We start from the raw sequence: 27,221 nt of genomic DNA on the forward strand, positions 1-27,221 counted from the left end.
GTCGCGTTCCTGCCCTGCTGCGGGCGGGCTGCTCTTAGCTCTTGCACAGAGAAGGCGCTCTTTGTGGGTGGGCAAAGCAGGGGTGAGGGCCTGGGGGCCAGTTCCACGGACAATGGTATGGCGGGGTGTTGTAATCGTCTAGTATACCCAGTTACAGCAGAAAAGGGGTCTAATTTTTAATGGCTTTGGCTTTATCACATTAAGCAGGCACCCTCTCATTTAAAGGCACAGAGTCCTCTCTTCTGCCCCACCTCCCTGGGTCTCTGAAATCTAATCCTGAGTTCCCAGAGGATCACTGCAAGGCAGCAATCTCTTGGAAGCTTGGATGCATTGCAATAGCCAGGTACGAGGGCAAGGCTCCACTCTCCTGCAAGCATCAGATACCCAGGGCCAAGGCCCAGACTAGTCCCTAAAGTGACAGGTCAGAGTCTGGGTGTAGGAGGCAACTGAGGTAGTCCCTGAGAGTAGACAGTCCAGGTCCCCCAGAGCAGACCCCAGGCCCTGCCAGAGCTGCGTGGTCAGTGTTCCAGATCCCTGGGCAGCGTGAAGTCCCTGAAGCTGTAGAAGGAGATGTCTCCGTGATCCACCAGGGCAAAGATCAGAGGAACATCCCCACTCTGGTAGGACAACCGCTTGAGGGTGCAGAGGTCTGGGACTGGCTCATCAAATCTGCAGGGATCAAGGTTAGACCGAGACCTGAATGGAGCCCACCCATAAGCTTTTGAGAACCCAGCCCTCTGAGTCTCCCAGGGAACGGAGAGTGTAAGACAGGAGTTGGGGATGCAAGAAGTCTGGCCCTGGGGCTCTCCTCTGTCTGCAAACTGCATGGCTCTCATAAGTTCTCCAGGTAAGACCCAGAGCCCTGGTTGGGTAAGGGGACTAGAAAAAGTGAGGTTCTCATCATTCTTAGCCTGAAAATCCCTGATTCACATCCCTTTTGCTGGGTGAGCCTGGGACTGAAGTGGCACAGGAGAGAGACTACCTGAAAATACCAGGAACGAGAGCTGAAGATTGGGAAGCTTGGGTTCCCAGAGCACTAACTGGCTATGTGGCCTACCTCGGGACCTCTGGTTTTCCTCAGGGGTTGACAGACTAGTCAGGGCCATGGAGAGGAGGTCCACCTGGTTTACAAGAGAACTGGGAGCAGCCTGGGGGCAGCGCTCACTGTTTTCGTACCCACTAACACACATCCGGACATAAGGCTTGCCAGGGTTATTCTTTCGGAACGTGGCCACAGCGTCAGCCTGGTAAACATCAAAGCTAATCTCCAAGCCCCCAGACTTCTCCAGCAGCCTGAGGACAGAGTAAGAAACCTTAGGAAACAGGGGCTCTCCTCCCCCGCCTTTTCTTTCCAAACCACCCTTTCCCTCCCCTAGTTCCAGGGAGCAGCCTCCAGGGGCACTGAGGTCCTGCTGTGAGGTGTCACTTGAGGGCCAGAGAAGGCTCTGTTATAATAAATCTACTCTTGTCTCTCACTCCTCCCTCTCCCCTAGACACACATGAATATTAGCCAGGGGAGAGGTCCCTGGAATGATCCCCCAGCTCATGCCCAACTTCAGGAGTCAAATCCCAGCTGCCAACTCCTGCTGGCAGCCAAAGTACTGTGGAGACAGGCACTACGAGGAAACTCACCGGGCACCTCCATCAGCAAGGTGTGTTGTCTGCAGCACAGAGATATACTGAAGGACAGTGGCTACAAGGACAGTGAAAATAAGGCGTTAGTGAGGAGGGTCAGCCATCTAGACTCCTCTGACATTTCCAAATCTGCCTTCTAGTTTAGGTTTGCCAGATTTAGCAGATTTTCAGTACAGGTATGTCCCATGCAATATTCAGAACATACTTATACTAAAAAAATTAGCTGTTGTTTATCTGAAATTCACATTTAGCTTCTGTGGCACCTCTACTCTAGTTACTTACAATTTACCATGTTCCTGTAAGGACTGTAAGTAGTTCTGAATCCGTTAATACCGTTCTTGCCTTATTCTCTATTCTCAACATGCAGGGCATACAGTAAGCCTTCTTTTTATTTGTCCAACATATCACATCCTTGTTCCCCTCTAACAAAGGTAGGAGTACAGGGGACCAACAGCCAGTTGATGGCAGAGCCATCTAAATTGCATCTTGTTTATGATTTTAAGGATGTGGCCGTAGTTTTCATTCCTCCTTGCCTCTCCTTGGGGCACTGACTTGCCATCTCCAAACTTTCCCACCTGGGTCTTTCGGCTGCTTCCCAGAATGGACTATCCTTGTGGGTTCCACTCTACCAACAGCTCTCTCCTCCCCCACCAGTCGTGGTCAATCCATTCCCCTTTCAAAGTCTTGTGATTCCTCAGCTACCAGTGGTCTACTGCAGGGTGAGGGGGTACCTGGGGAGTCTGCCTGACCAGGGCTCAGCAAGGGGGTGATAGGCTGGTCCCACAGGTGTGGAGGGCGGCTCTGGGTCTTCTGCAGGTGCCGCTTCTGCAGCAGCTGCTTGTACTCCTGCCAGCTGGAGCAGCGCCGCACCTCGGGGTCCAAGTTTACATCCTCCCGGAAGTGCTGGGCCTCTGCCTGCTGCTCCCGTTCCCGCCGGGAGAGCTTCTCCTTCCGCTGGTTTAGCTTCTGGCACCAGGACTCAGCGTCTGTCTCCCGCCCAATGATGTTGGCGGGGAGCAGCTCTGGGGCTGGGGCAAGGAGGAGGGTGTGGCGGCTGTCTGAAGCCATGTTGGGGAAGGAGATCTGCTCAAAGTTCCAGCGTGGCTTACAAGCCCCCCTGACTCCATTCTCTACTTTGCCACTCTCCTGACTGCACCACACCCCCTCCCTGGCCAGACCAGGGTAGGGCTCCAGGGACCCCAGAAGCTGAAAGGGGCCCCCTGGGCCCTTTAGGGGACTTGACTCCTGGGGTTTCTCCTCTGGGCACCGGCTGTTCTTGTTTCGGGGAGGTGGGCTGGAGGTTGCCAGTCTCTCAGGTGTCCCATCCACCCCCTGCTGGGGGTTCTCCAAGGCCTTGGGCTTCTTATTAATGGACCTGAGGGATGTGGGGAGGAAATGCAGCATATCTGCTCCTGATTGCGCAGGTGCACGTGACCCACACATGCCCTACTGCCTCCCTGAGCCTCCACGGGAGCCACCCAAGCCCAGTGTTAAGCCCAGGCACTCTCCGAGGTCCCGAACACCAGCACTCCCCCAACAGCTCTCCCTTGGGGGGTGGCCAGGTGGGAGCATTACTGAGAGCTGGAGCTCCTCCTCTTCCTCTTGCCATTCCGATCCTTCAAGTGCTGGGCACTGCCATCCAAGTTCAGCCGCCTCTCGTAAGGGGACAGGACAGAGCTGTGGGATGAGAATGGGGAGGGCAACAGATCCACTTCCTCAGTCTGGTGCTCCCAGTGGAGTGTATGAGGGACTGGCCCAGATTAAGTCAGTGGGCCAGCGTTAGAGCCATACCCAAGGGCTAAGGCCCAGGGCAGACCTGCACATGAGGAATATGGGGGCAGCCACAGGGGCCTGCCCATGTATCTTTGTCCAGGTCTCTGGGTCTCACCAATGGCACCTTTGAACAGAGCCTCCCTGGAACCAGGGCTCCTGCAGAGCTGGCAATAAATGATTAATTACTGGTGAGAAAAGATCAAGGGGACTAGAAAACTTGGAAAATACAGAAAAGTGAAACTAAAACCCATGGATACCACTATAACATTCTGTTTCTTATAAATACACTGGCTGTCTCTCTCTCCATTTTTTTTTTTTTCTGTCAAAAAGACACTGTACTATCATACTGCTGGGGGGGGGTCTCATTTTACACAGCTGAAAGGCTGCACTGTCCAATATGGTAGCCCTAGATACAAGTGGATATTTAAGTTAAATTTAAATCTATTAAAATTAAACAAAATTAAAAATTCAGGCCCATAGTTCCACATATATTGGAAAACAGAATATTTTTATCACTACAGAAAGTTCTATTAGCGCTGCTCTAAGGGATAAACTAATCTGTGTGGCCATGCCCTCCCTGTTGGGCTCACAGGATGTTTCCACCATCACTGATTTTGTAAGGTGATGGTGTTTTATGTAAGCTCTCCACTTAATGCAAGTTCTGTAGGGCAGTGGTTTGCTCTCTGCTAGGTAGGCAGTAAATGTTCAACGAATGAATGAATGAATAAACATTCTCACAGGTGAACTTATGCACACATCTGAGACTGTTTCCTTAGGTTATGTTCCACTTTCAGGAATTAAAGGATGTACTTGTTCTAAAGCACTCTTGACATACTGTGAAACTGCAAAGGCTGTACCAGTTTCAAACTTTCAAGAGTCTGAAAGTCTCTGTGGCTCTTTGCTATGCTGGATTACTAAAGTGATGATCTTTGGAGGCCCCAGAAGGAAGGAACATCTAACCTAGCAAAAGGAACATGCAGCCCTACTCAACTGTTAATTCCTCACTTGGTCCTTCATAACTTCACTCAAGAAATCTACCTGCACACCTACTAAGTGCCAGGAATTGTCCCAGTACCACATCTACATGCTCACAGTGAGCTGTAAGTGCTCAATTGTTATCTGTGCAGTGAATGGGTTGAAGATGGGGCTTAATCTGATAACCCAGGATCAGCTGAAATGACCCAGATTTGTCCCAACATGCGTCTCAATACAGCACTTCCAGCAGAGGTCTCCAGCCCACGTCCAGGGAGCTGCAGCTCTGGCCAAGGATTCCAGATGAGGAGAGGCCACTTTCTACCTTGGGGCTAGTCAGCCAGGTCCCAGGACTAGAACAAATGCAAGGGAAATGGGATAGGGATTTACCTTGGTTGAAATCGTCGAACCACATAGCCCAGTCTCTTCAGGTGGCTGAAGACCTCAAAAAAAAAGTAGAGGTCAGATGTCCACTTTTGAAAACAAATAGTTTCTCCAGACAATGGTCATTCCTCACACCCCCTCCTCTGCCTCTCCTACAACCCCCAGACTCCAAACCCTGAAACTGGTTGGACTATAATCCATTATAAACACCCTCCCCAAACTAAGGTCTCAGATGCAGCCCTCTACTCTGGCCACACCCCCATACAGCCCAATGCGGTTTGAAACACCATCCATGCAGCCATGAATGCCCACATTTATGACTCTAGGCTTATACCCCTCCCCCTCTGTCTTTTTCCTAGCTGTGAAGTCAATTGTCCATTCGCTTGCTTGCTTATATATTACCCAAGTGCCACTAGGATGTAAGCACGATAACAGCAGAGACCTCACCTATCTTGTGGCCTCAGCACACCACTTCATGCCTAGTGCCTTGCAGGTACCTATAAATACTCCTTAGCTCAGTGTGTGGGTGGCTCCACTCCCAGGAGAGGGTGGCAGATACCTGGTACTGCAGGAAAGTCCTGGTGTCCTCGGTCAGCAGCAGTTGGTAGGCCTCTTGGATAGACAGCGGCAGGTCTTGGTGGAAGAGCTGGATGGAGCCCTGGAATTGGGACCAACAGCTTGGCTTGTGAACCCTCCCTGCAGTGGCACAGCCAATAGGGCAACTTCCCGGCTCTGATTATCTGCGTGCTATATGCCCCTCTCATCATGGCAAGAATATGGCCAACCAGGAAGAAGGTAGGAGTGGTGGAGAGGCAGCACCACTAATTTAAACCAGAATCCCTGCTCCCTGCATTCTTGTCTCCTGCTCTAAAAATCAGTTTACGAGCTCTCTGAATGCTGTTGTACATACTTTTTCTCTAATAAAAACATGTCCTTCCAGCTCCTTGGTCCCAACCCCTTCCCTACCCGCCCAGGGCCCCACTCACACACTCCAGCAGATACAAGGCCTCTTCCGGGTGAAGCCGCTGCCGGCCCTGCTCTGAGAAGCCCATGGTCTGCCAGAATTTACCCTGCGTGGGACCCAGAGCAAATGTCACATAGGAGCCAGGAGAGCAGAGAGGGCGGGCCCCCTGTCTCTGTGCCCCACCGCTCACCGCAGGAGACTTCAACTCCACGAAGCCCTCTTCCGGTCTCCACTCGGCGGCCACCAAACTGCCCCTGGCGAGGAATAGGAAGGGGTCTGTCTCAGACTACATACAGGATTAGTCTACCGGGTCTGGCCGCCTGGCCCGCCAGCCCTGGCTCCGCCCCCGCCCCGGCCCGCCCCCCTCACAGGCGCTCCACGCGCTCCTCCGCCAGCAGTTGCCAAAGCTCCTCGCGGCACAAGCGCAGCCGCTCAGCCTGCTCCGCTGAGCCGTCGGGAAGGAAGTCCTTGGGGCCATGCGAGCGCTGGGGCAGTTTCTGGGACCGCGAGCGGGCGGCGAAGAGCTCCGGGGCACTGAGGAAAGAAGAGACCGGGGTTAGCGCCACGTAGTCGGAGCCGCTCGGCCCAGGCCGGGATTCCCGTCCAGGGTACCTGTCCCCTTCCCCGCGCCCACCCCGCGGTCCAAGCGCCTCCTCCGGGCCGCGCCGCGCCGTACCTGAGCACGCGCCCGGCAGGAACCTCCACATCGGCGGGTTCAGGTTCGGGCTCCATTGGGCTGCCGTCTGCGGCTGCGCGCGCGCTGCCCATGCCCCGCCCACTGCCGGAACTCCGCACGGCCCTAAAGCCTGTGGATCCGACTTCTACGATTGCAGTCTCCGGAACAAACCACCTGTGCTTTCCACCTTCCTGAGTGTCCTGAATCCTAGCGCCTGATAACAAACATGTGCCTCGATTCTGGGGGCGGAGAGCTTGCAGGTTTTTGGATTTGTAGGAGCTCCCCTCCCCTATCCCCAGCCCTCCTCTGGGCTCCTCTCTAGTAAAACTTGAAAAGCCCGGCATTTGAAGTGAAGTATGAAGAGTCAAATGCGTGACCCTGCCTTCCGCAGCCCTGGGCTGCTTAGTGCCTACCACCCAGCTGGACAGGGAGGGAAGAAGAGGGGATTTAGAGAAGGGAGAGCACTGGGCTCCCAAATTCCAGCTTCGCAAACTGAAGGCCACCGAGGGCTAGCAGGTGCGGTCTAGGGAGGTTCGGACTTCTTTCAGGGTCTTCCGTTGAGTCCCTTCCTAAGGGATCGGAAGCTGGGTTTCTAGGGCCGGGGGGGCGGGAGGCGCTGTCCGACCCACGATGGTGCTGAAGCGCCACCCCAGCCCGTCATTAGCACCTCCTCGAGGCTGGGGTCCCCACAGCCGCCACCGTGGACTTTTCCAACAAGGTCCGCTAGGTGGCACCATTACTCCGACTAGTGGCTTTTGGTATGCGACTCTGGCCGCGGGCGGAGGTCGCCGCAGGAATCCCGGGAGGGGCGAGGAGCAAAGAGAAAGAGAGGTTTCCCAAGTGGGAGTCCCAGGTCTCGGTTCCCAGATCCCTTCACATCATGTCTTCTCTCCTACACAGTCACAAACAGGGTGTCTTATCCTTCGTTCTGAACTCTAGAGCCCCAGGTCGTGCCGGCTCCACAACCCGGACGCAGTGGCGCCCACTCTCGCTCCCACTCGCGACGCTTCACCTGGGCGCATGCGCAGACTGGGCCAGCGTCCTGGGTCCGGATCGGGGCGATGGGGGCGGGGCCTGGCGCGGATCGGGGCGGGGCCGCAAGCACTGACTGACAGTCCGACTGCGCGGCCGGGACGGTCCCTCCGCTCCCGATCCGGCGGGAGGGAGGGGGGAGGGGCGGGATTTCCTGCGGGAGGCGCCGAGCCGGCCTTGGAAAAGGAGGAGAAGGAGGAGAAAAGGGCTAAGAGGGGCAGTGGGAGCCACCGTCCAAGTGCCAGGGACCAAGCAGGACCAGCTGGACCCCCGGAGGGGCGGCTGGGAGAGGTGAGACTGCGGGGCCTGAGCTGGGGGTCAGCACCCTTGAGGGCAGACACAAACTAACTTTTCTTGCGGGTTCGGCGGGCTCCTTCATCTGTCGGCTTCTTCTGTCCTCCTCGCGCCTCTATTCCGTCCTCCCGCATCAATCCCTCCGGCGCTTGGCCCTCCCGGTCCCTCCTGCTGCTTTGTTCCCGGGTCGGCCTGGGTTGGGCTGGATTGGGGGGTTGCGCCGCGCTGGACTGGCATTCCACGGGGCGGGGGAGCCAGCCCGACCCCAGGCACTGCCAGGGGCGCCCTCCCCCAGTGTCTGCCTTGGGCCTTGATCTGGAGTGCCATCTGGGTTGGGCTTGGGACGTTTTGGGAGTAAGGGGACCCCAGCCAGGGCCCCAGGCCTGCATGGCTCTCATGCCACAGGACTCGGGCAACAAATTCGCCGCCACTGAGAAACTGCCTGTAAGCTTTCCTAAAGTGAAGCCGGGGCTCTGGGCCTCAGATTCAAGCTTGGGGAGCCAGGCAGCCCCTTTTACCAGTAATGCCCCGGCTCTTGTCTCTCTTCTCTGCCCACCTGCTTCCCCATCTTGCACAAGGGGTGAGGATGGGTCAGCAACAGGTGCTGTAAAGCCTCCCTGTCCTGCCAGCAGAGCTGCCGCCAGAGATGGGGGGCCGTAGCTCCCCACTCCACCCTCTGAATTCATAAAGAGCCCTGGGGCTAGGGCATCCAGATATTAGAGCAAAGCTTAGATAGGGAGGAGCCTGGGGGCAGGCACCTTCCACAGGGAGTGACCCCTGCCCATCTGCCTATGCCTGACCCTCCCAGGCCCCACCTTCTGGCCCACCAGTTGTCGGTGGGTGTCAGAGCCTTGGGCTGTGGAGAACAGGCTGCTGGCCCCGCCTGCCCCAGTGTGTCCTGCTGCCAGGGCCCCTCCTGCCCCAGGTTGAGGTGCTGCCAGGTGCCCCGGGGCCTCAGTGACTCAGCCTCCCCCTCCCGAAACACCACCTCCCCCCCTCCAAATACTCCTCTCATGCATGGTGGTTCCCTCCCCTCTTTGAGCGGCTCAGCGCCTCCCTTGACTCAGAAGGGCAGCTGGGGTGATTTGGGGGCTCCCTGGAGGCCCTGCTCTGTTCGTTCTCTGAGCCCTGCTTCTGGGACCTTTCCAGGCTCTGGCACAGTCTTCAGCATACCTTCAGTGGACCTTTTCCAGACTCCTGAGACCTGTCCACCACTGCTGCCTGAGGCCTGAGGGAATGCTGGCTGCTCTCCAGGTGGGCACTGGTGCTTCAGAGCCACATTGGGAAGATTGGTATACCCAGTCCCGGCCCATCCCAGGACTGTCAGAAGCTGCAAGCTGATATCCGTCCAGATTTCCACACAGCCTCCACCCCCTCAGAGATCAGCTTTCTGGCTTGTGGCGGCAGCTCACGAAGCACCTTGAAGGAGTACTCGTCAGCACCTAAAAAGAAATCCACTGCCTGGGACACCAGACACGCTTCCCCTGGATGCCTGGCCCTCCAAAGGGCCAAGGGATGGCATCCTGACGCCTCAGCTTAGACCAGTTTCCCGCCTCTACCCTGGATTCCTGAGCCCACAGCCCAGCCCAGGGACCAGGATGGGTCGCGAACAGGACCTGATCCTTGCTGTCAAGAATGGAGATGTGACTGGTGTGCAGAAACTGGTTGCCAAAGTCAAGGCTGCAAAGACAAGTGAGTACTTGGTGGGGTGACTGTCCAGCTGAGACTCTCCCCTGATTGCCAGGATATAGAGAGGTCTGGGACAGGGGTCACTCTGATCTGGAGACTTGGGGTGGGAAGACTGCCTTTTTCTGTATAAGGCATGTCTCTGTGTGGGAGAGCCAGAGAAGAAATTGTGTCTCCTTGCTGTGTCTCCTTAGGCAAATCACTTAACTTCTCTGGGCTTCTGTTTCCCCATCTGTAAAGTCAAAGGATTGAAGAACATCCATTCAAATTTTTTTGAGTGTCTATTGTGTGCCAGGCTCGGTTCTAAGCACTGAGCCACAGCAATCAACAAAACAAACCGAAATTCCTGCCCTCATGGAGTTGTGTTTAGCAGGTGGTTTTTCCGGTGTGTTCTTTGGAGCTAGGGGATTTTTGGCAATGGGTGGGGAAAGACTGAATACGTAGAGCTTCATCCCCATCCCCACCTCCCAGTTCAACCAGCACATCTCTGCTCTTTTGTCAGCTTAATGCAGGTATCTGTAAGATTTCTTTTAAAAGAGAATTCTGCTTAAAACAAAGTTCAACATTATCCAGCCACTTAACTAAAAGTCCCCTTTCCCCCTGACTTATCTGCCTTTGTCCCCTGGAGGGGTGTGGCCAAAGTTAACTTTCTGAAGGTTTCTCCACAGCCTCAGGTCACTAGTCTTGACAGAGTTGTGGGGGCTTCGTGCCCAGGTGGCCAAACCTGAGCCCCATCTCTTGAGCACCTCTGCAGTGAGACCTCCCCCCAGGAGAGTGGACCTCTGGGCTTCAGGCAAGCTCTCTGGACTGTCCCAAGAGGACAGTGAACTTGTCCCCTTGAGTTCCTAGACCAGCAGGGGCAGATGGCTCCTGCCACCAAACGGGCTGGAGAAGAGCGAGTCCTTCCAGAGTGCTGGGGTTCTAGACCCAAGCCAGACCTTGGCCTTGTGCACAGGAAGGAGTCCCCCAGGCTACCTGAAGACATCTAATTATCCCCACTCACACCTGGGAGTATGGGGTGCCAGAAGGAAGAATTTTAAGGGCCTGGGAGTTGTGCCCATGTGTACCCACTTGCACAGCAGGGCAGGACACCCAGGGTATAACGAGATGGAGCTGTGGGGGGTGCTCTCTGTGTCCTGGGGAAATGGGTGCAGGGTGAGCTCGTTTGGGGAAAGGTGCCAAGGGGGGGTCCAGGAGGGCCCTAGAGGCTCAAGAGTAGGAACCACTACCCCTCCTCCCCCCACCTCTGTGTTGTTTTTGGCAATCTGCCAGTGGAGGCTTGGTTGAGCTGCTTCTGGCCTCAAGGCCTTGGGGCCTCAGAGTGAGGCCCTCAGGAGGGCAAGCGATTGGGGTCTGGAGGCTGGTGGCAGGAACCTTGCAGCCAGGCTCCTAGGCTCCAGGAAGGTCCCCTGTGCCCAAGGGGGAAATGTCTGTGGTGAAGAGGACCCTTACCCCAGCCCCCAGGGGATTTGCGCAGAGTAGAGGCACAGGCACAGAGTGATAGGGTCCTGGGACTCCTTGTGGGGTCCCCAGTCCTCTGAGAAGCTGGGAAAGCTGGTGGCAAAAAGGAGATCACAAGGTGACATTTGCAGCCCCTTCAGTTTATGAAATATTGTAATCCCTTCAATTCCCTGTGAGATGGATATTTCTACATACACTTTACAGATAAGGGAACTGACACTCAGAGAGGGTTAGTGTCTTGCCCAAGATCACACAGCCCCATTGTGGGGCAGATCAAAGACAACCCCATGCCCTCTGCCCTGTGCTTCCATACTGGGCTGCCCATCAGAATTACCTAGGGCTTGTTCTGAAAGTGCAGGCTCCCTGGTCTCCCGTAGAATTATAGAATCATCACAGAAAGTTCTTCTGGTGATTCTAAAGTAGTTCTCAGAATACTCTGGCTCCATACTCAGAAAGGCAAAGGAAACTGCCGGAAGGGAGGTGTCAGGGCTCCCCTATTCCCCTCTGGGTGGTGGCTAGAGCTTTCTGGCTGTCCAAAGAGAGGTGCTCCCTCAACCTACTCCATCTGATATCTGGTCACAGGGGGCCAGCTTTCCCTGCCTACCTAGTTCTTCTTCAGGAAGCAGGTGGCTGGGAGGAGAGGGGTACAGTTGCCCTGGCCTTGCCTCTGCCCTCCCTCCCTCCCCTACTCCCTTTTCTGAGCCTTCTCCTTCTCTGGCCAGAGGAAATGGAGTGGACTGGGGGTGGCCCGCTGAGCTCACATCCTCTGCCCAAGCCTAAATCAGGAGCGACCCTTCCACCCCCAGAGCCAGGCCTGGAAAGAAGGTCGAGCTGCAAAGGAAGTGCCTGGAGCCACTGCCAGGAACCAGGACCCTCCACCCTCCCAAGGTCCCCAGCTCAGTCACTCGGAGCCTCTCCCCAACCGCCTTTCCGGCCATTGTTCTGGAAAGAACAGAGCCACCCAGCCCCTGTTCCTGTCCCTCCTGTCACGTTGTCCTGCCACTCCTTTGAGGGGCCGCATCTCACCATCAAGCTGCCCCATCCCAGACTGTCCCAGCAGGTGGAAGGACTTTCTGTGTCTCTTCCCTGCTTGACCTTGTTGTCTTCCCTGAGGCTCAGAAAGGTACCATGGCTGGCCAACGTCACACAGCCAGTAAGAGGGAGAAGAATTTGAACCACGCACTTCCTGCTTCTAGGGCCCCAGTTCTTTCCACTGCCCTGAATGATTCTGTGTGACAAGCACTTTCCAAGGGGGGCTCCAGGAAAGCTGGGAGGCCTGTGTTTCTTTCCCTCAGCCCCCACCCTCTCACCTCTTCCATCACTCCTTGGCTCTGTGTTTTCCTTTTTGATGTAGCGTCATTCGGCTCAGCCCTAAATGTAGCTGTCCCCTCTCTCCCCATCCTAGGCTCCTCACTGCAGGGTTGTTCCCTCCCTATTGGAATGAGGCCCTGTCTTGCTGGGGTATTCAGGGGCCCACGAGGGCCTGGGGGGCAGGCCTGGACCAGCATGCTTGGCACCCTGCCCAGCCGGGTTGAGCCAGGCCTCCTCCTTCCCAGCAGGGGTGGGTTCCAGTAGGAGGCAGGGGCCGCCAGTGATAGGCATTCTCCTTCCCCTCCCCAGCACTCATCAAGGGCCGCCCCCTCCCGTTCCCTGGCTCACGCATGGAGCACACCTGCATGAATCCTGTCCCTGCCCCCGAGAGGGGTATGAACCAGCATCCTACCCATGCTCCTGGCTTTTCTTGCCACCACTCAGCAAGAGTCCCCTTCCCCAGGGTGTGGACCTCTCTGCTAGGAGCCTATGGGTGCAGAGTCAGCAGTTACTCCCCTGACAGGGGCCAGTGGGAGGGTCTGTACCAGCTTTTGCTGGAGGCCAGCATCTTGGTGGTAATGGCTGATGTGTAAGCGTGGATAGCTCCCATCTTTTGCATGCTGACAAGGGTCAGGCATTGTGTACACACCCCTGTGAGCAGGTTCTGGGATCAGCCCATTTTACAGATGAGCACGGAACCTAAGAGAGCACGGAACCAAGTTCCTGACTTGCCCAGGAACACACACCTATTACGTGGCAGAGCCCAGGCACGGTGGAGGTCTGTGTGACACCACCTTCCCCACCATTCTCCCACTCAGGGATGCCCCAGGGCCGGGCAGTGTGCCTTTCAGTCCAGCCCTGGCACTTGCCCTCTACTCTAGAGCATCTGGTCCCCCCTCCTTTCTCTCCCAGCCCACTCGTGTCCCAGCCCCCGTGGGACAATGAGACTTGCTCCTTGGCCCTTCAGGCAGGAATGTTAACCATGTGCTCGTGGGCCTGTCCATTGAGGGCATGGCATGCCAGTCCTCCCCCCCCATCTCCGCCCTCTTTGACTCTATAAACAAGCGGGCCTGGGGGCCTGGGGAAGCCAGGCCACTACTGCAGCAGCTCCCTGCACTTGGTACCCTGGAGCAGCTGGGTCAGGGTCGAGAGCCCTGGGGACTGGCCGGCTAAAGGGCCATGGGGCAGGTGCTTTTCTGCACTCCAAGAGGTCAGCTGGAGTTGGGAGGTGGGTAGGGAGGGTGCACTGGGTTAGGTTTGGGTAAGGGTGGATCATTCGAGGGTGCCCTGATGCCTCCCGCTCTGACCCCCAGAGCTCCTTGGCTCCACGAAGAGACTCAACGTCAACTACCAGGATGCTGACGGGTGAGTGGGAGCTCTTGTCCCTCTAGAGAGAGCAGGGGGGTGGGGGCGGGGAGGGGAAAGACCCGGGGCCTAGAGTCTCTTCCCCTCTCAAACTTGGCCCTTGAAGTGTGTTTGTGGATAGCTCTGGGCCCTGCCCACCCACCTGCCCATGGAGCTCTCCCTTCGTAAGGGGAGTGGGCTCTGGTGCCTCTATGAGGGGCCTCCTTGGGTCAGATTCCTGCTGGGCCCCCTTTTCTCCCTGGAGGGTAGGAGCCCTCAGGCTCCTGCTCCCACAGCCCCCTCCCCTGGGCCGGCTGTGGGGGAGGCCAGACAAACAGGCCTCTCAGCCCAGACACTGAGCCCTTTCATGCTGCAGCCCGGCTGCTCTGCGCTCCCACGGCAGGGCTGGCAGAGTGGGGGTACAGGGCACAGTGGGCAAGCAGCTCATCCCTGCCAGCCCCCAGGATGGGTCTGCTTTGGAAGACCAAGATCTGGGGGGTGGGGGCCTCACACCAAGACCCCCCACCTTATATCCAGATTCTCTGCTCTCCACCACGCCGCCCTGGGGGGTAGCCTGGAGCTCATAGCCCTGCTGCTGGAGGCTCAGGCCACCGTTGACATCAAGGACAGCAATGGTGAGGCCCCAGGGCACCCCCTACCCAGACCCTGTGGTCAGTTTGCCCCTGTTACATCGTTGCAGTGCTCATAGATGTTGGCGTAGCTTCTCTGAGCTTGCAAATGCTTTACCGCTTCAGTCTTCACAGCCTCTGGGGTAGTGGGTGGTACTGACATCCCATTATCCAGATGAGGAGGTTGAGGTTACATCACCGTCATGAGGTCACCAGATCATTTGTGGCAGGCTCAGTGGGATTCTGGCTTCAGCCTCATACAGCCAGACCTCTACCTGACCAAACCCCGGTGAAGCCAGCATTGTTGGGTCTGTCTCCCCTCCAGCTGGGGTGGCTCCAGACTGCTCAGCTCCCTCCCCTGACCCCACGCCATCCTGGGACCTCCCTCAGAACCCCTTCCCCGCTGCAGGCATGCGCCCGCTGCACTACGCGGCCTGGCAGGGCCGGCTGGAACCCGTGAGGCTGCTGCTGCGGGCCTCTGCGGCCGTGAATGCTGCCTCACTGGATGGACAGATCCCTCTGCACCTGGCTGCCCAGTATGGACACTATGAAGTGGTATGTGCACCTGCCTGCCTACAGGGGCACTGAGACGGGGGCAGGGGCTTGTGCAGGGGGCTGGCCAGGCCAGACCCCTCACTCGGCTGCCCCCACCCCAGTCAGAAATGCTCCTCCAGCATCAGTCCAACCCGTGCTTGGTCAACAAGGCCAAGAAGACGCCCTTGGACCTGGCCTGTGAATTTGGACGGCTAAAGGTGAGGCCTGCTGCCCTTGTGATACTGGGATCTAGGCTTTTGTGGGGTCTTAGGAGGATGCCTTGCCTGAGTGCCAGTTGCCACAGGTGGCCCAGCTGTTACTGAACAGCCACTTATGTGTGGCGCTGCTGGAAGGGGAGGCCAAGGACCCATGTGACCCCAACTATACCACACCCCTGCACTTGGCTGCCAAGAATGGCCACAGAGAGGTCATCAGGTACCCACCGGGGCCCCCCCACTTCCTCATCCTCTTCCTGTGGGACTGGTGATGTCCCTTCAGTGCCCTGCCCTTCTGCCCTCTTCACCCTTGCTCTGGATTGCTCTCCCGGCCCCAAGCAATTGGCTTCCTCTCCTGTCCCCACACCCACCCCAACCCATAACTCACCCTGCCCTCCACAGGCAGCTCCTAAGAGCTGGGATTGAGATCAACCGCCAGACCAAGACAGGCACTGCTCTCCACGAGGCTGCACTATACGGCAAGACCGAGGTGGTGCGGCTCCTCCTGGAGGTGGGTGTGGGCACCTGGTCTCCCCACAGGTGTACACGGATCCCCACCAGATGCCAGGTCCACGCCCAGCTGGAGAGGTGCAGGAGGGGGGTCTCCACCACCAGTGTGGTGTTTGGTTTAGGTGGGGCCAAGTGGCTGGAGAGCAGACAGACCTGGTTCGAGCCCCAGTCTACCTCTTACTAGCTGAGTGACCTTGAGCTTGTCCTTAACCCCATCTCTGTGCTTCCATTTCCTCATCTGTAAACTCTGAAAATAGTAGCTTCCTCCTGGGTAGTCCTTAGGATTAGGAGACATGACAAAGCAGGTGTCACACGCTCACACCGCACTGTGCACCCAGGGTGGGGTGGATGTGAACATTCGGAACACGTATAACCAGACGGCACTGGACATCGTGAATCAGTTCACCACCTCCCAGGCCAGCCGGGAAATCAAGCAGCTACTTCGGGGTAAGTGTGCTTGGGAGACCTAGCCCAAGGGGTCTGGAGCCACTCCAGAGGGTACTAGAAGTGGACAAGGAGTGGATGCCACACTCCTGGGCCCACGGCTGGTCGGGGGATGCTGCAGGATGATGAGGCAGGGACCTGGGGGAGGGTCATGAAGGGGCCTGGAAGAGTGGAAAGATAATCTAAAGACCCCCAGATGACATCTGTCCTCCTCCTTCTCTTAGAGGCCTCTGGGATCCTGAAGGTCCGAGCACTCAAGGATTTCTGGAACATCCACGATCCCACTGCTCTCAATGTCCGGGCAGGTGACGTCATCACGGTGAGGACCCAGTGCAGGCATTCCTTTGTGAGCTCAAATGATTGCTGTCACTTACTTGGGTACCTACTGTGGATCGAGCTCTGTATTAAGGTCTTTATGTGTGCTGTCTCATTGAATTCTTCCCAACCCATGTAAAATAGGCACTCTCACCATTTCCTTTTTAGAGCTGACAAAATTGAGACTTAGAGAATTAAAGAAATTTGTCTAGAGTCTCAAGCTAGCAAGAGGTGGAGCTAGGATTTGAATCCAGGACTCTTACTTGTATGTATGCCCTGGAGGCACACAGGGGACTGAGCGGGATGCTGGCAGCAGCAGCAGAACTGTGGGCCGGCTTGGGCATCAGAGACCGCCTCCTTGGAGGGAGGAGAGGATCTGGACCACAGGTGCAGGAAGTTACCATTGTCATCATTCCCTGCCTCAAACTGCCACAGGTGCTTGAGCAGCATCCTGACGGCCGCTGGAAGGGCCACATCCACGAGAGCCAGAGGGGCACGGACCGCGTGGGCTACTTTCCCCCGGGCATTGTCGAAGTGGTCAGCAAGCGGGTGGGTGTGCTTGCACCCCGCCTTCCTTTGGCGCCCACCCCTCTGCGCCCAGGCTTCTCCCGGACACCACAGCCCCCTGTTGATGACCCCCTGCACCCTGTTACCTATGGCCAGCTGCCTCGGGTGGGCCTCAGCCCAGACAGCCCAGGTACATCCTCCCCAGGGGCAGTGCTGGGCACCAGGGTGGGCATCTGGCTTTGGCAAGCTGCCAGTCAGCTGTTCGGGTAGGGCCAGCTGAGGCTCTGACCCCTTTGCTTCTGCCCCCTGCAGCAGGTGACAGGAACAGTGTGGGCAGTGAGGGCAGTGTGGGCAGCATCCGCAGTGCCGGCAGTGGGCAAAGTTCCGAGGGCACCAATGGCCACAGCACCAGCCTCCTTATTGAGAACGCCCAGGTAGGAGGGAGGGGGCGTTGGGGCCAGGGCCAGTCCCTCCCTGTTTCTGCAGTCCCTCAAACGCTGAGTCAGCTCCTTCCTTGTCTCCAGCCGCTGCCCTCTGCCGGAGAGGACCAGGTGCTGCCAGGACTGCACCCTCCATCCCTGGCAGGTAGGAAGGGTGACTGGGACCTGGGTGGGCTAAGAGAAGTGCAGGTGGGGAGGCTGAAGGCTCAGCAGCCCTTTATTCTGCCACCCTGATTCTATTTCTCTTCCTCCTTGAAGACAGTCTGAACCACCGCCCTCTGGCCAACTATCGCTCTGGGGAGCAGCTCTTCACCCAGGATGTGAGGCCAGAGCAGCTGCTGGAGGGGAAGGTGTGACCTCTACTAGGGAGTGGGCTATAGGCCCATGGTAGGGGGTGGGGTGGTCCTCAGTGTGAACTTAAGTCCCTGCTCACAGCAGGTCCCTGGGGAGGCTGGGGTTGATGTCTGCACTGTGATCTTGGCCTCCCCAAGCAGACTCAGCTCTGTTAACTTCACCCCCTCCCCCCATGCCACAGGATGCTCAGGCCATTCATAACTGGCTGAGTGAGTTCCAGCTGGAGGGCTACACTGCCCACTTTCTGCAGGCCGGCTACGACGTGCCAACTATCAGCCGCATGACACCCGAGGTAGGAGCCGCGACGGGAGGGCAGTTCGGAAACCAACGGGCAGAGAAGGGGGCCTGATGGCACAACTCTGTGTGGCAGGACCTGACAGCCATCGGGGTGACCAAGCCTGGGCACAGGAAGAAGATCGCCTCAGAGATCGCCCAGCTCAGCATTGCCGAGTGGCTGCCCAACTACATCCCAGTGAGTAGGCGGCCAGCACGGGCTCCTACCCTCACCTGGGGCTTTGCGGTGCCTTCCTGGCTTTGGGGCTGAGGCTGCCCGGGGAGCCAGCTCCGATGGTGCTGCTCTTCCAGGCGGACTTGCTGGAGTGGCTGTGCGCGCTGGGGCTGCCCCAGTACCACAAGCAGCTGGTGAGCAGCGGCTACGACTCCATGGGACTGGTGGCCGACCTCACCTGGGAGGAGCTGCAGGAGATCGGTGTCAACAAGCTGGGTGAGGACTGCCCTGGGCCTTCCGGCTGGGCCCCCACGTGCTCCCCAGGGTCTCCAAAATGTTTTCGGGGTCCAGGAGGGACTAGAGTGACCCTTTCCAGCACCAGCTAACCTTGCTGCCTCTCCCCACCCCACTCAGGTCATCAGAAGAAGCTTATGCTGGGGGTGAAGCGGCTGGCTGAGCTTCGGCGGGGCCTACTGCAGGGCGAGGTCCCAGGGGAAGGCGGCCGCCGGCTGGCCAAGGGCCCGGAACTGATGGCCATCGAGGGGATGGAGAATGGGGACAGTCCAGCTGCAGCTGGCCCACGCCTCCTCACCTTTCAGGGCAGCGAGCTGAGCCCGGAGCTACAGGCAGCCATGGCAGGGGGTGGCCCTGAGCCACTCCCCCTGCCCCCTGCCCGTTCCCCTAGCCAGGAGAGCATTGGAGCACGCTCACGAGGGTCCGGTCATTCACAGGAACAGCCTGCCCCCCAACCCAGTGGTGGAGACACCAACACCCCACAGGAGAGGAATCTTCCAGAGGGCACAGAGCGGCCCTCTAAGCTTTGTTCCCCACTTCCTGGCCAAGGAGCCCCCTCTTATGTTTTTATGTACCCCCAGGGCTCGCTCTCCAACCCAGCCCCAGGGCCGCCACCTGGTGCACCTCGGGCCTTCTCCTACTTGGCCGGGCCCCCTGCCACTCCTCCAGACCCCCCTCGGCCCAAGCGCCGGTCCCAGAGCCTGAGCCGCCCCAGTGCGGCCGAGGGGGAAGCAGAGGGGGAGGCTGAAGGGCCAGTGGATAGTGCCTTGGGCAGTTATGCCACCCTGACTCGGCGACCAGGACGCAGCGCCCTAGCCCGGACCAGCCCCAGCCCGACCCCAACCCGAGGGGCTCCCCGCAGCCAGTCCTTTGCCCTTAGAGCCCGCCGCAAAGGACCCCCACCCCCACCCCCCAAGCGCCTCAGCTCTGTCTCTGGCCCTACTCCGGAGCCGCCTCCACTAGATGGAAGCCCTGGGCCCAAGGAGGGGGCTGCTGGGCCCCGGAGACGAACACTGAGTGAACCTACTGGCCCCTCAGAGCCCCCTGGCCCGCCAGCCCCAGCTGGCCCTGCATCGGACACGGAGGAGGAGGAGCCAGGGCCTGAGGGGACACCCCCGTCCCGGGGCAGCTCAGGGGAAGGGCTCCCATTTGCAGAGGAGGGAAACCTGACTATCAAACAGCGGCCCAAGCCGGCAGGCCCCCCACCCCGGGAGACACCCGTGCCACCCGGCCTCGATTTCAACCTCACAGAGTCAGACACTGTTAAGCGGAGGCCCAAATGCCGGGAGAGGGAGCCGCTGCAGACGGCACTCCTGGCCTTTGGGGTGGCTGGTGCCACGCCCAGCCCCCCTGCTCCCCTGCCCTCCCAGGCCCCCAGTGAGTCCCCCTCAGCTTCTCCTAGCCCTTCCCGGTCTGACCCTAGCAGCCTTCCAACTCCAGGAGCTCCAGCCCCTCCTTGTTCCAGTCCCCCGACCCAGGCCCCGGTGCCTCCCTGCCCTGGCCCGGCTCCGGAAAACTCGGCAGGCAATTGGCATGGGGAGATGGAGCCCCCGGCTCCCCCCGCTGCCCTCATCAAGGTGCCCGGAGCAGGTATGAGGCTGGGTCTGCAGGGAGAGGGGGTGGTTTGCAGGGGTTGTGTCTAGCCCAGCTGAGTCACAAGCCACCCTTTTTGTCTCCACAGGAACAGCTCCCAAGCCTGTGTCTGTGGCCTGTACACAGCTGGCATTTTCTGGCCCTAAGCTGGCTTCCCGGCTTGGCCCCCGCCCGGTGCCTCCTCCAAGGCCAGAGAGCACTGGGGCTGCGGGCCCAGGCCGGGCCCAGCAGAGACTGGAGCAGACCAGTTCATCCTTGGCAGCTGCATTGCGGGCCGCAGAGAAGAGCATCGGCACTGAGGAGCGAGATGGGTGAGGGGTGCTGGGGGCTGGGCCGGGAGGTGGAGAAGGCGGCATAAGAGCAGTTCCTGCTGAATCCTTTTCCCAGGGTTCCAGGAATGTTGGGAGGGGGACATCGCTGTCATGTTGCAGGCAGATCCTCAGGCTGGGGAGGCCCCTATTGGGATGGGAGGAGCCCAGGTTCTGGAGCCTCCCAGACTTGACCTGCAGGGAATCCTGGTGCCTCTTAGAGGCATGTGAGTTTGGGCAAGTCACTTATCTCTCTGAGCCCCAGTGTGTTTGTGCAAGGAAGGGAACAGTAACTCCTACTGCTTCAGGAAGCTGTGAGAATTAGAAGATGTACACCAAGTGCTTGCACCAACCAGGCTCTCGGTAGTAGCCCCCTTGCCCAGGGCTGGCAGGATGCAGACCACTGGCTGATCTGACCCAGTCCTTCCCCTGCTGCAGCCCTCCTGGGACCTCCACCAAGCACATTCTGGATGACATCAGCACCATGTTCGACGCCCTGGCTAACCAGCTGGATGCCATGCTGGACTGAGCTGGACCTGCTGGTAGCCTTCAGCAGTGCACACCATGACCTGCAGCGACCAATGCCTTTCCCCCAGCACGGAAGCAGCTCCTGCTGCCGTAGCAGGGTCCCTTAGGCTGCTCCAGGCCAGCAGCTGTCAGCACCACCGCTCCAGGAGGCAGCACCCTTGCCCCCTGCTCCTGCCCCAGGGAGCTGAGGGGACCTGTCAGAAACTGACATCTTAGCAAAGCCCCCTCCAGTGTGTAATCTGATGGGATGGTCCTGCCTTTTGTACAGGGACCTGGTAAGAGCTTCCTCCCCAGGAAGAAAGAAGTGGTAGCAGGGCTTCTTGGGGTGCTTTCTCTGTCCCCCGTGTCTTGAGTCCCTGTTTTGAGGGCCTCTTGCCACCCACTTTGCCATCCTAGCTCCCGGCAGGCTGGAGGAGGCTGAGTGTCTGGCCTGGTCCCCTGCAGGTGTACATAGGACATGTAAATAAGCAGCCAGGGGCCTGCTCGCAGCGGCGGTGGCAGTGCCCAGACCAGCCTCTGCTCCCGCCCCTGCCTGCCCTCAGTGAGACAAAGCTGGCAGGGGTGGGGGCAGTGGAATTAACAGATCCCCAAAGTCCAAACTCTTTCAACTGTAAATGTAATTTTTTAAGCAGAGAGAAAGCATATATTTTAAATGGAATTTATTCTATCTATAACTGCCTGAGAGGACGCAGTGGGGGAGGGGCTTCGGACCACAGCAGGAGCGCCCACTGCCCACCTCAGGTCTGGAAGCCTGACCTGGTTGGCCCGGGCCTCGGTTCTGTAACCATTAACCTCTTCCCAAAACTAACACCAATGAAAGTGTCATTCCACGTGATCACACTGTGTGTTTGGATCTGTGCCGTGGACCTCTGAGCCCAGGGTCGCACCTGAGCTGGACCTGAGCACTCCCGCCAATGTGGGAAGGAGGAAGGTGTGGGCCGTCTCCCCTCCTCACCGTTGGGGCTCCCTCACTGGCCCAAGCCTTGAGTGGGCCCCTTAGTGGCTGCCTCATGGACCAGCCACAGGTTTTTCTTAAGCAATTTATAAGTTTTAATACAAATCAGTCTACATTCGTTCCTAAAAGGCTCATTTCCAGTAAAAAATATACACCAGTAAAAACATCCTCACAGGAGAACTAGGGCAGGGAGCTAACAGGAGCCCTGGGCCGTATCCCCAAGACGGACTCGCGGCCAGCCAGGGGAGGCACAGGAAGAGGTTCCAGGGCGAGGCTGGGGCTCTGTTCCATCGTCGGGTCTGAGCATGAGGCTCCCCCACAAAGGGAGGGAGGGAAGGTCCTCAGGGCCAAATCCAGGCCCCTGCCCCAGGAAGACAGGATGAGAGGAGCACAGAGGATGACCACCATCCCTGCCTTCAACAGTGGCTGAGGGAGTTGTTCAGACCCCCCCAGGGCTGCTGCCACTGCTCTTCCACAAAAGGTTGGAGCTCAGACCCAAGAGCAGAGGGCACTGTGTTAGGGGACCCTGACGGGAGGGCGGCTCACAGGCGGAGGAGGCTGAGGGCCCCTCTATTAAGCACACAAGGTCATACATTCAGGGGTCCAGGGGCTCCCCCCTGGCAAGGCCCAAGGAAGAGCCAGACTGTCCTGGCGCCGAGGCCACAGGTCAGCATCCTCTGTAAGCCCCAAGGGTCAGGACAACAGCTGGGTCTGACACCGGGAGTGGGGCCGCCAATGCCATGGGGCACAAGAGCAAACTCTGAAACATTCATGATATCAAACTCCAGATTCAAAAATTGGCCTGGTTTTAGCCTCAGGAATCAAGGCAACTATGGCCACCATGGTCAGTGGCTCAGAAGGGAGAGTTCATGCCCAGCTTAGTTTCAAACTGCAGCTTCTGTCGCTTCTGGTACCGGACCCGGACCCTGGTGGGGCGGGAGATTATAAAGTTCAGGTTAGCCCAGACCCCCCAGGCCAGGGGACAGGCAGGACACCCAAGGAGAAGGGAGGCATGGGCAGTGGGAAGGTGGGGGAGCGGTGCCCAGGAGGTGATGGGCTCAGGGAACATGCCCGAGCCTGGAGGGGGCACCAGGCAGGTGGCTTACCGAATCTCATGCAGCTTCACAATCTCATTGGTGACCACCACGAGGACCAGGGAGAGGCAGCCCAGGAGCCACGTCAGCAGAGGCACATCCTCCAGGCCAAAGTGGACGTGGCTATCTGTGTGTGTCCACAGCTGCAGGTCCACTGCCGTCTGGACTACCTGCCCCAGCAGCCTGTAGGAGGTGGCATTCCGGCGTCAGCCAGGGTCTCTTGCTTCCTTCCATTTCCTTCCAGCAGGAGTAGCTCATGCAGGGCACCCTTCAACCTCTGGCCCAAGCCCCGCCTCAAATTACAGGCCTGCTGCAGCCCCTCCCTGCTCCTGCCCTCCTTCCCGGCGAGACTCACACCACGGGCACCGTCACGGCCCACCAGAGGTTCGTCAAGGGGCTCTTTCTCCACAGGGGCTTGGTGCGATGCACGTGGGTGATGGAGATGAAGACTGGAGAAAATGGGGTCGGTGGCAGGTGTCAGACTTCCCACCACCCGGGGCCTTGTCCCTGGGGTGCCCCACCTGCCCCCATCGGCCCCTCCCAGGGAGCCCCTCACCAGTGTGTAGGACAGTAAGGGCGGCGGCGAGCTTCTGAGCCGGCAGCAGCCCGTTGGCGAAGTCATCAAACCAGGCTGGAGCCGTGTTGGCATGGCTGCCAAAGCAAAGTGTGGGCTCAGCCTCCTCTGGGCCCCAGGGAAGTGGACTGGGGCGGAGGGGGTCGGCGGGGAGACCCACCTGGGCAGCATGATGGAGGAGCAGTTGGTGAGGTTGCGGGCCCGGGAGCTGTCGCAGAAGCTCTGCAGGGTGAAGCCAAAGCAGATGAGGCACGAGCTGATGGTGAGGCTGAACTTGAGCAAGAAGCAGAGCAGGAAGTAGTGCTGGGTCTGCGGGAAGGAGGAGGCCATCACTCCCATGGTGGCCATGATTCAACGGGGTCCTTAGTCAGTGGGCAGGCCCGGGGGATAAGCAGCAAGGATCTTTCCCAGCTCTGTGCCACCACCTCCCCTTTGGTCTGGGGACGTTCTGATGAAATCCTCCCATCGCCCTCTGCACTCACATTCCTCAGGAAAGGCCCAGGCTCACAGGGCCCCGCCCCATGCATACCTTCTTAGGAATGGACTGAAGGTTCTTCCCCGTTGCCATAGACATGATGGAGCTATGGGGTGGCTTCCCCAGCAGAGAGATGCTGAAAAGCAGAGACTCAGTGAAGGGTGGCAACTGTGACCCTCTGTCCCCCAGTTCTTATGTGGAAAACCTTCTGACAGTCTTGAGAGTGAGCTCAAGTCTGCTGGGCAAATGGGATAAGACAAGAGGGAGAGACTCCCCCAGGGCCTCCTGTGCCAGAGGAGGTAAGCACTGAGCATGGCTTCCTGAACTGGGCTCCAGGGGGATGCTCGGTGACATTCCAACCCTGCCTGCCCGGGCTTGGAGGGGTGGCCTGGCCTCTCACCTGAGCAGAGGGTAGCAAAAGGAGGACAGCCACAGGATATCGGTGGTACTCAGGATTGGCGGCAGCTGGACGAGGCAAGAGAGGAACTGGACCAGGAGGAGCCAGGAAGCTCGATTAGATTCTGGCAAATAGTCAGATGCTGGGAGCCCCAGGGCTGCCTTGCCCTGCGCCCAGACAGAGACTCACGCCCTGGCTGAGAGGATAGAGCTGGAGGGGACACTACTCTGCCAATGGAGTCATCTCCAAAAGCCCAAGGGTTTCACAGATGCTCTGGAGGCCCCCCTAGGCTGTGATACAGCCTCCTAGACTCTCAGTGGGCCCTTGAGTGAAGAAGCCAGCATGGAGGGGCAATGCCCATGCTGGCTCCACCTCACCTGGATGACCACGAGAGTCAACTGGCACTGCAGCAAGAAGAGGAAGCATTTTCGAATGCCGTAGGTGGCGTGCCGAGCCTAGGGACCAGGAGGGACAGATTGTGGCCTCTCTCAGGCCCTACAGCTGACAAGCTTCAGCCAAGGGCCAGGTGCCCCAGATGCTCCTGCTAGGAAGGGGTGGAGGCAAACTAAACTGCCTGGGAGGGCATCCCCTGGAGATGAACCACCCTTGGGAGCCCAGGTGGATCCTGGGTTGCAACTCCCCACCCCAAGCAGACTCTGACCCCCGCCCCCTCGCCCGCCTGAGCCCCCACCTGCTCGATGAGCCGGATGATGCTGATGGTCTCCTCCTGGCGAAAGGTCAGGGAGCAGGGCAGGCTGTTAAGCTGCCCCGAGAGCTGCAGAGGAGCAAGGCCGTCCGAGGCCTGGGCCATGCTGGTGCTGGTGGCATAGCCAAAGGTCTCCCAGGAGCAGCGGGATGGGTACAGGGGATCCAGGGCAATGCTGCTCAGCGTAGGGGGGCAAATGGACCCATCAGCTGCACTCTGCCAAGACCCCGTCTCCCACAGGACTGAGCAAGTACCTGCCCCCTCTTCTCCCCACCATGCCCAGATCCCTTGGTCCCAACCAGGGCAAGACTGGTTGTGGAATACACCCCCAGGGCTATGCCAGCCCAACTCTGGGCTCTCTGGGAGGTAGAGGCTGGCCCCTGGCTGCAGGGTGTCACCCTGACCTGATGTCACTCTGGAGGAAAAGGCAGCTGTTCCGCAGGTTGGCAGAGCTGCCCAGGCAGCAAGTCACCTCCCCGTACTCCTGCATGATCTTGATCATCTCACACATGGCTAAGGGAGCAGAGGGGGGAGCACAAGAGTCAGGGAGGCAGAGCCCCAGCTGGGATGCTGGGCAGAGACAAGACAGAGAAAGAGACAAGGGGAAACGGGCCCCTCTTTGGGACCATCCTGTCCCCAATTTCATGAACATCATATGAATATTGTCACTTCTGACCCTCTAGAATGGGCCACCTACAGCTCCAGCCCACCAGACTCCCCAGCTCTTCCCGAGCCAGGTTCCTTCGCTCCCTGCGTGGGAAGCCAACATCCCCTCCAGGGCCCACTGGGTGCCCAGGCGCTGGCAGTGCTCGGCAGAAGGGCTGGTCTGGCTGAGTAGCCATGGCCACAGTACTCACTCTCAGGGGTACAGTCGGTGAAGAGGGGCACTAGCAGGGGCACGTTGTCAATGTTCTGCAGGTGGGGCCGTACTTGGTGGATGCCCCGGGGCAGCTTGGCCTGGAGAAAGCAGAGATGCCAGTGGCCTCAGGGTCCCTCTCCCTCCCTCCTTGGCCCTGGACCAGCCATGCACCACCCCCGGGACTCTCGGGGCATGGACCCTGCCTCTGTACCCGGTTGCAGTCCTCCAGGAAGCTGGGGAGGTCGCTGTCCGTAGGCTGGAAGCTAATGAGATCTGAGTGACCTTCCTCCTCCATCAGGAGGAGACCTTCCGCATCATCTCGGGACACTGTGGGGACAAAGCCTGTCCCTCACCTTAGGGTCAGCCTTCTGGGGGCCTTTCCTTGCCCCGCAGATGGCATATAACCTCCTGCCTCCAGGTCTCCTCTCCCCCACCTGTCGACTGCTGCTACCACAGGGAGATTGGAGCCATTTTCCAAGGGAAGGTATGTATTGGGAAGGAATCCATGGAAGCTCTTTCTAGCTATGGCTCCAAGGATGGGGAACAGCCCACCCCCACCTCATTCCCACACCAAATCTTTGCCCTCACCCTGATTCAGGTCATCATGCAGGGAGCCAGCATGGCTGGGGCTGGATGGGGGGATCTCCGAGCCAGGCACATCACCATTGGGCGTGAGGGAGATGTGGCAATTCCAGCCTGTCTCCAGGCCCATCTTTTCTGCAAACACCTGCACAAAGCAGATGGCAATGAACAGATGGGCCCAAAAGCCCGTGGGGCAAAGGGTCAGTGGCCGCAGAGGAGGCAGCTCCCCCACCTTGCTTTTGAGCTCATCCTCCAAAGAGAAGTAGACAAAGCGGATGCAGGCATTGACCAGCCCATCAATGAGGCGCACAATGTCCAGCCGGGCCTGGTACTGGGAGGACACCATGCCCATGAAGATCTGGCCGCTCAGGGCCTGCATGCAGTCTTCCTTCTCCAGCACCTCCCCGATCCCTTCTTCAGGGGGCACAAGGCACAGAGCCCGGCCAGGTCACAGCCCAGGCAGGACACCCAGGAACCGACAGATTCCAGGAGGCAGCCCAGGGCCACACACAGAGATGCCACACCCAAATCAATGAGCACACGGGCCCCAGGGGACCACATACATACAGCCACACACACATACACACAGCCAAGACATAAAGGAGCCAACGGACATGACACGGGAGAAAAGACAACGAAAGGTACTCATCAGTCAGGTGACAATCCCTGGTCCAGGGCTAGGGGGCAGGCCCCACCCTCAGCAACAGCTTCAGTTCATGGTCTCTTGGGTCATAAGACCCCATAAGGCTGTGTGTTTGACCGAGTGGGGAGGGGTGGGTGGAGCTCTGAGTCTCTCTGTTCCAGCAGGTGTGTGAGCCAGTCTTTTGTCTGATTTGAATACAGCTACTGCTCTATACATGCTGCTGCTTTATCACTGTCCAAGAAAAGGCTCACCTCTATGTCATCCCACCGGAGTGGCACAATAAAC

At 58.4% G+C, this 27,221-nt stretch overlaps 3 protein-coding genes across 7 annotated transcripts in view; 1 reads left to right on the top strand and 2 right to left on the bottom strand.

Annotated features, from left to right (window-relative positions):
- Window positions 1-151: 151 nt before the first annotated feature.
- TSEN54 (tRNA splicing endonuclease subunit 54) lies at window positions 152-6,528 on the bottom strand. Its single transcript, XM_031469070.2, has 11 exons — window positions 6,405-6,528; window positions 6,098-6,262; window positions 5,919-5,982; window positions 5,751-5,834; window positions 5,324-5,422; window positions 4,771-4,823; window positions 3,211-3,312; window positions 2,367-3,010; window positions 1,633-1,693; window positions 1,177-1,293; window positions 152-669 (listed from the first exon to the last, which is right to left on the bottom strand). Exons 1-11 carry the CDS (start codon window positions 6,494-6,496, stop codon window positions 519-521), a joined length of 1,632 nt encoding a protein of 543 aa, XP_031324930.2. The 5' UTR covers window positions 6,497-6,528; the 3' UTR covers window positions 152-518.
- A 1,045-nt stretch (window positions 6,529-7,573) lies between these two features.
- CASKIN2 (CASK interacting protein 2) lies at window positions 7,574-21,486 on the top strand. Its single transcript, XM_031469079.2, has 20 exons — window positions 7,574-7,727; window positions 8,880-9,422; window positions 13,502-13,553; window positions 14,070-14,167; window positions 14,571-14,716; window positions 14,818-14,913; window positions 15,000-15,130; window positions 15,313-15,421; window positions 15,759-15,867; window positions 16,089-16,183; window positions 16,615-16,876; window positions 16,999-17,120; window positions 17,211-17,271; window positions 17,385-17,476; window positions 17,662-17,772; window positions 17,851-17,952; window positions 18,066-18,204; window positions 18,343-19,812; window positions 19,904-20,126; window positions 20,562-21,486. The coding sequence occupies exons 2-20, from the start codon at window positions 9,329-9,331 to the stop codon at window positions 20,650-20,652; spliced, it is 3,603 nt and encodes a 1,200-aa protein (XP_031324939.1). The 5' UTR covers window positions 7,574-7,727; window positions 8,880-9,328; the 3' UTR covers window positions 20,653-21,486.
- The window catches only part of TMEM94 (transmembrane protein 94), a 34,297-nt gene continuing 28,371 nt past the window's right edge, over window positions 21,296-27,221 (bottom strand). For 3 of the 5 annotated variants that reach the window (XM_031469075.2, XM_064495532.1, XM_064495529.1), the window contains 14 exons: window positions 26,526-26,707; window positions 26,300-26,438; window positions 25,923-26,038; window positions 25,710-25,809; window positions 25,257-25,365; window positions 24,838-25,027; window positions 24,524-24,601; window positions 24,150-24,235; window positions 23,804-23,885; window positions 23,435-23,583; window positions 23,257-23,351; window positions 23,056-23,149; window positions 22,713-22,883; window positions 21,296-22,532 (listed from right to left, as the gene is read on the bottom strand). In XM_031469075.2, the coding sequence (XP_031324935.1) occupies window positions 22,460-22,532; window positions 22,713-22,883; window positions 23,056-23,149; window positions 23,257-23,351; window positions 23,435-23,583; window positions 23,804-23,885; window positions 24,150-24,235; window positions 24,524-24,601; window positions 24,838-25,027; window positions 25,257-25,365; window positions 25,710-25,809; window positions 25,923-26,038; window positions 26,300-26,438; window positions 26,526-26,707 (1,664 nt within the window). In that variant the 3' untranslated portion in view covers window positions 21,296-22,459. The remainder of the gene's footprint in view (window positions 22,533-22,712; window positions 22,884-23,055; window positions 23,150-23,256; window positions 23,352-23,434; window positions 23,584-23,803; window positions 23,886-24,149; window positions 24,236-24,523; window positions 24,602-24,837; window positions 25,028-25,256; window positions 25,366-25,709; window positions 25,810-25,922; window positions 26,039-26,299; window positions 26,439-26,525; window positions 26,708-27,221) is intronic. The other 2 variants (XM_064495533.1, XM_064495530.1) reach the window with 2 other exon arrangements.

This window comes from Camelus dromedarius, chromosome 16 (genome assembly GCF_036321535.1).
Source record: "Camelus dromedarius isolate mCamDro1 chromosome 16, mCamDro1.pat, whole genome shotgun sequence".
Lineage (NCBI taxonomy): Eukaryota > Metazoa > Chordata > Mammalia > Artiodactyla > Camelidae > Camelus > Camelus dromedarius.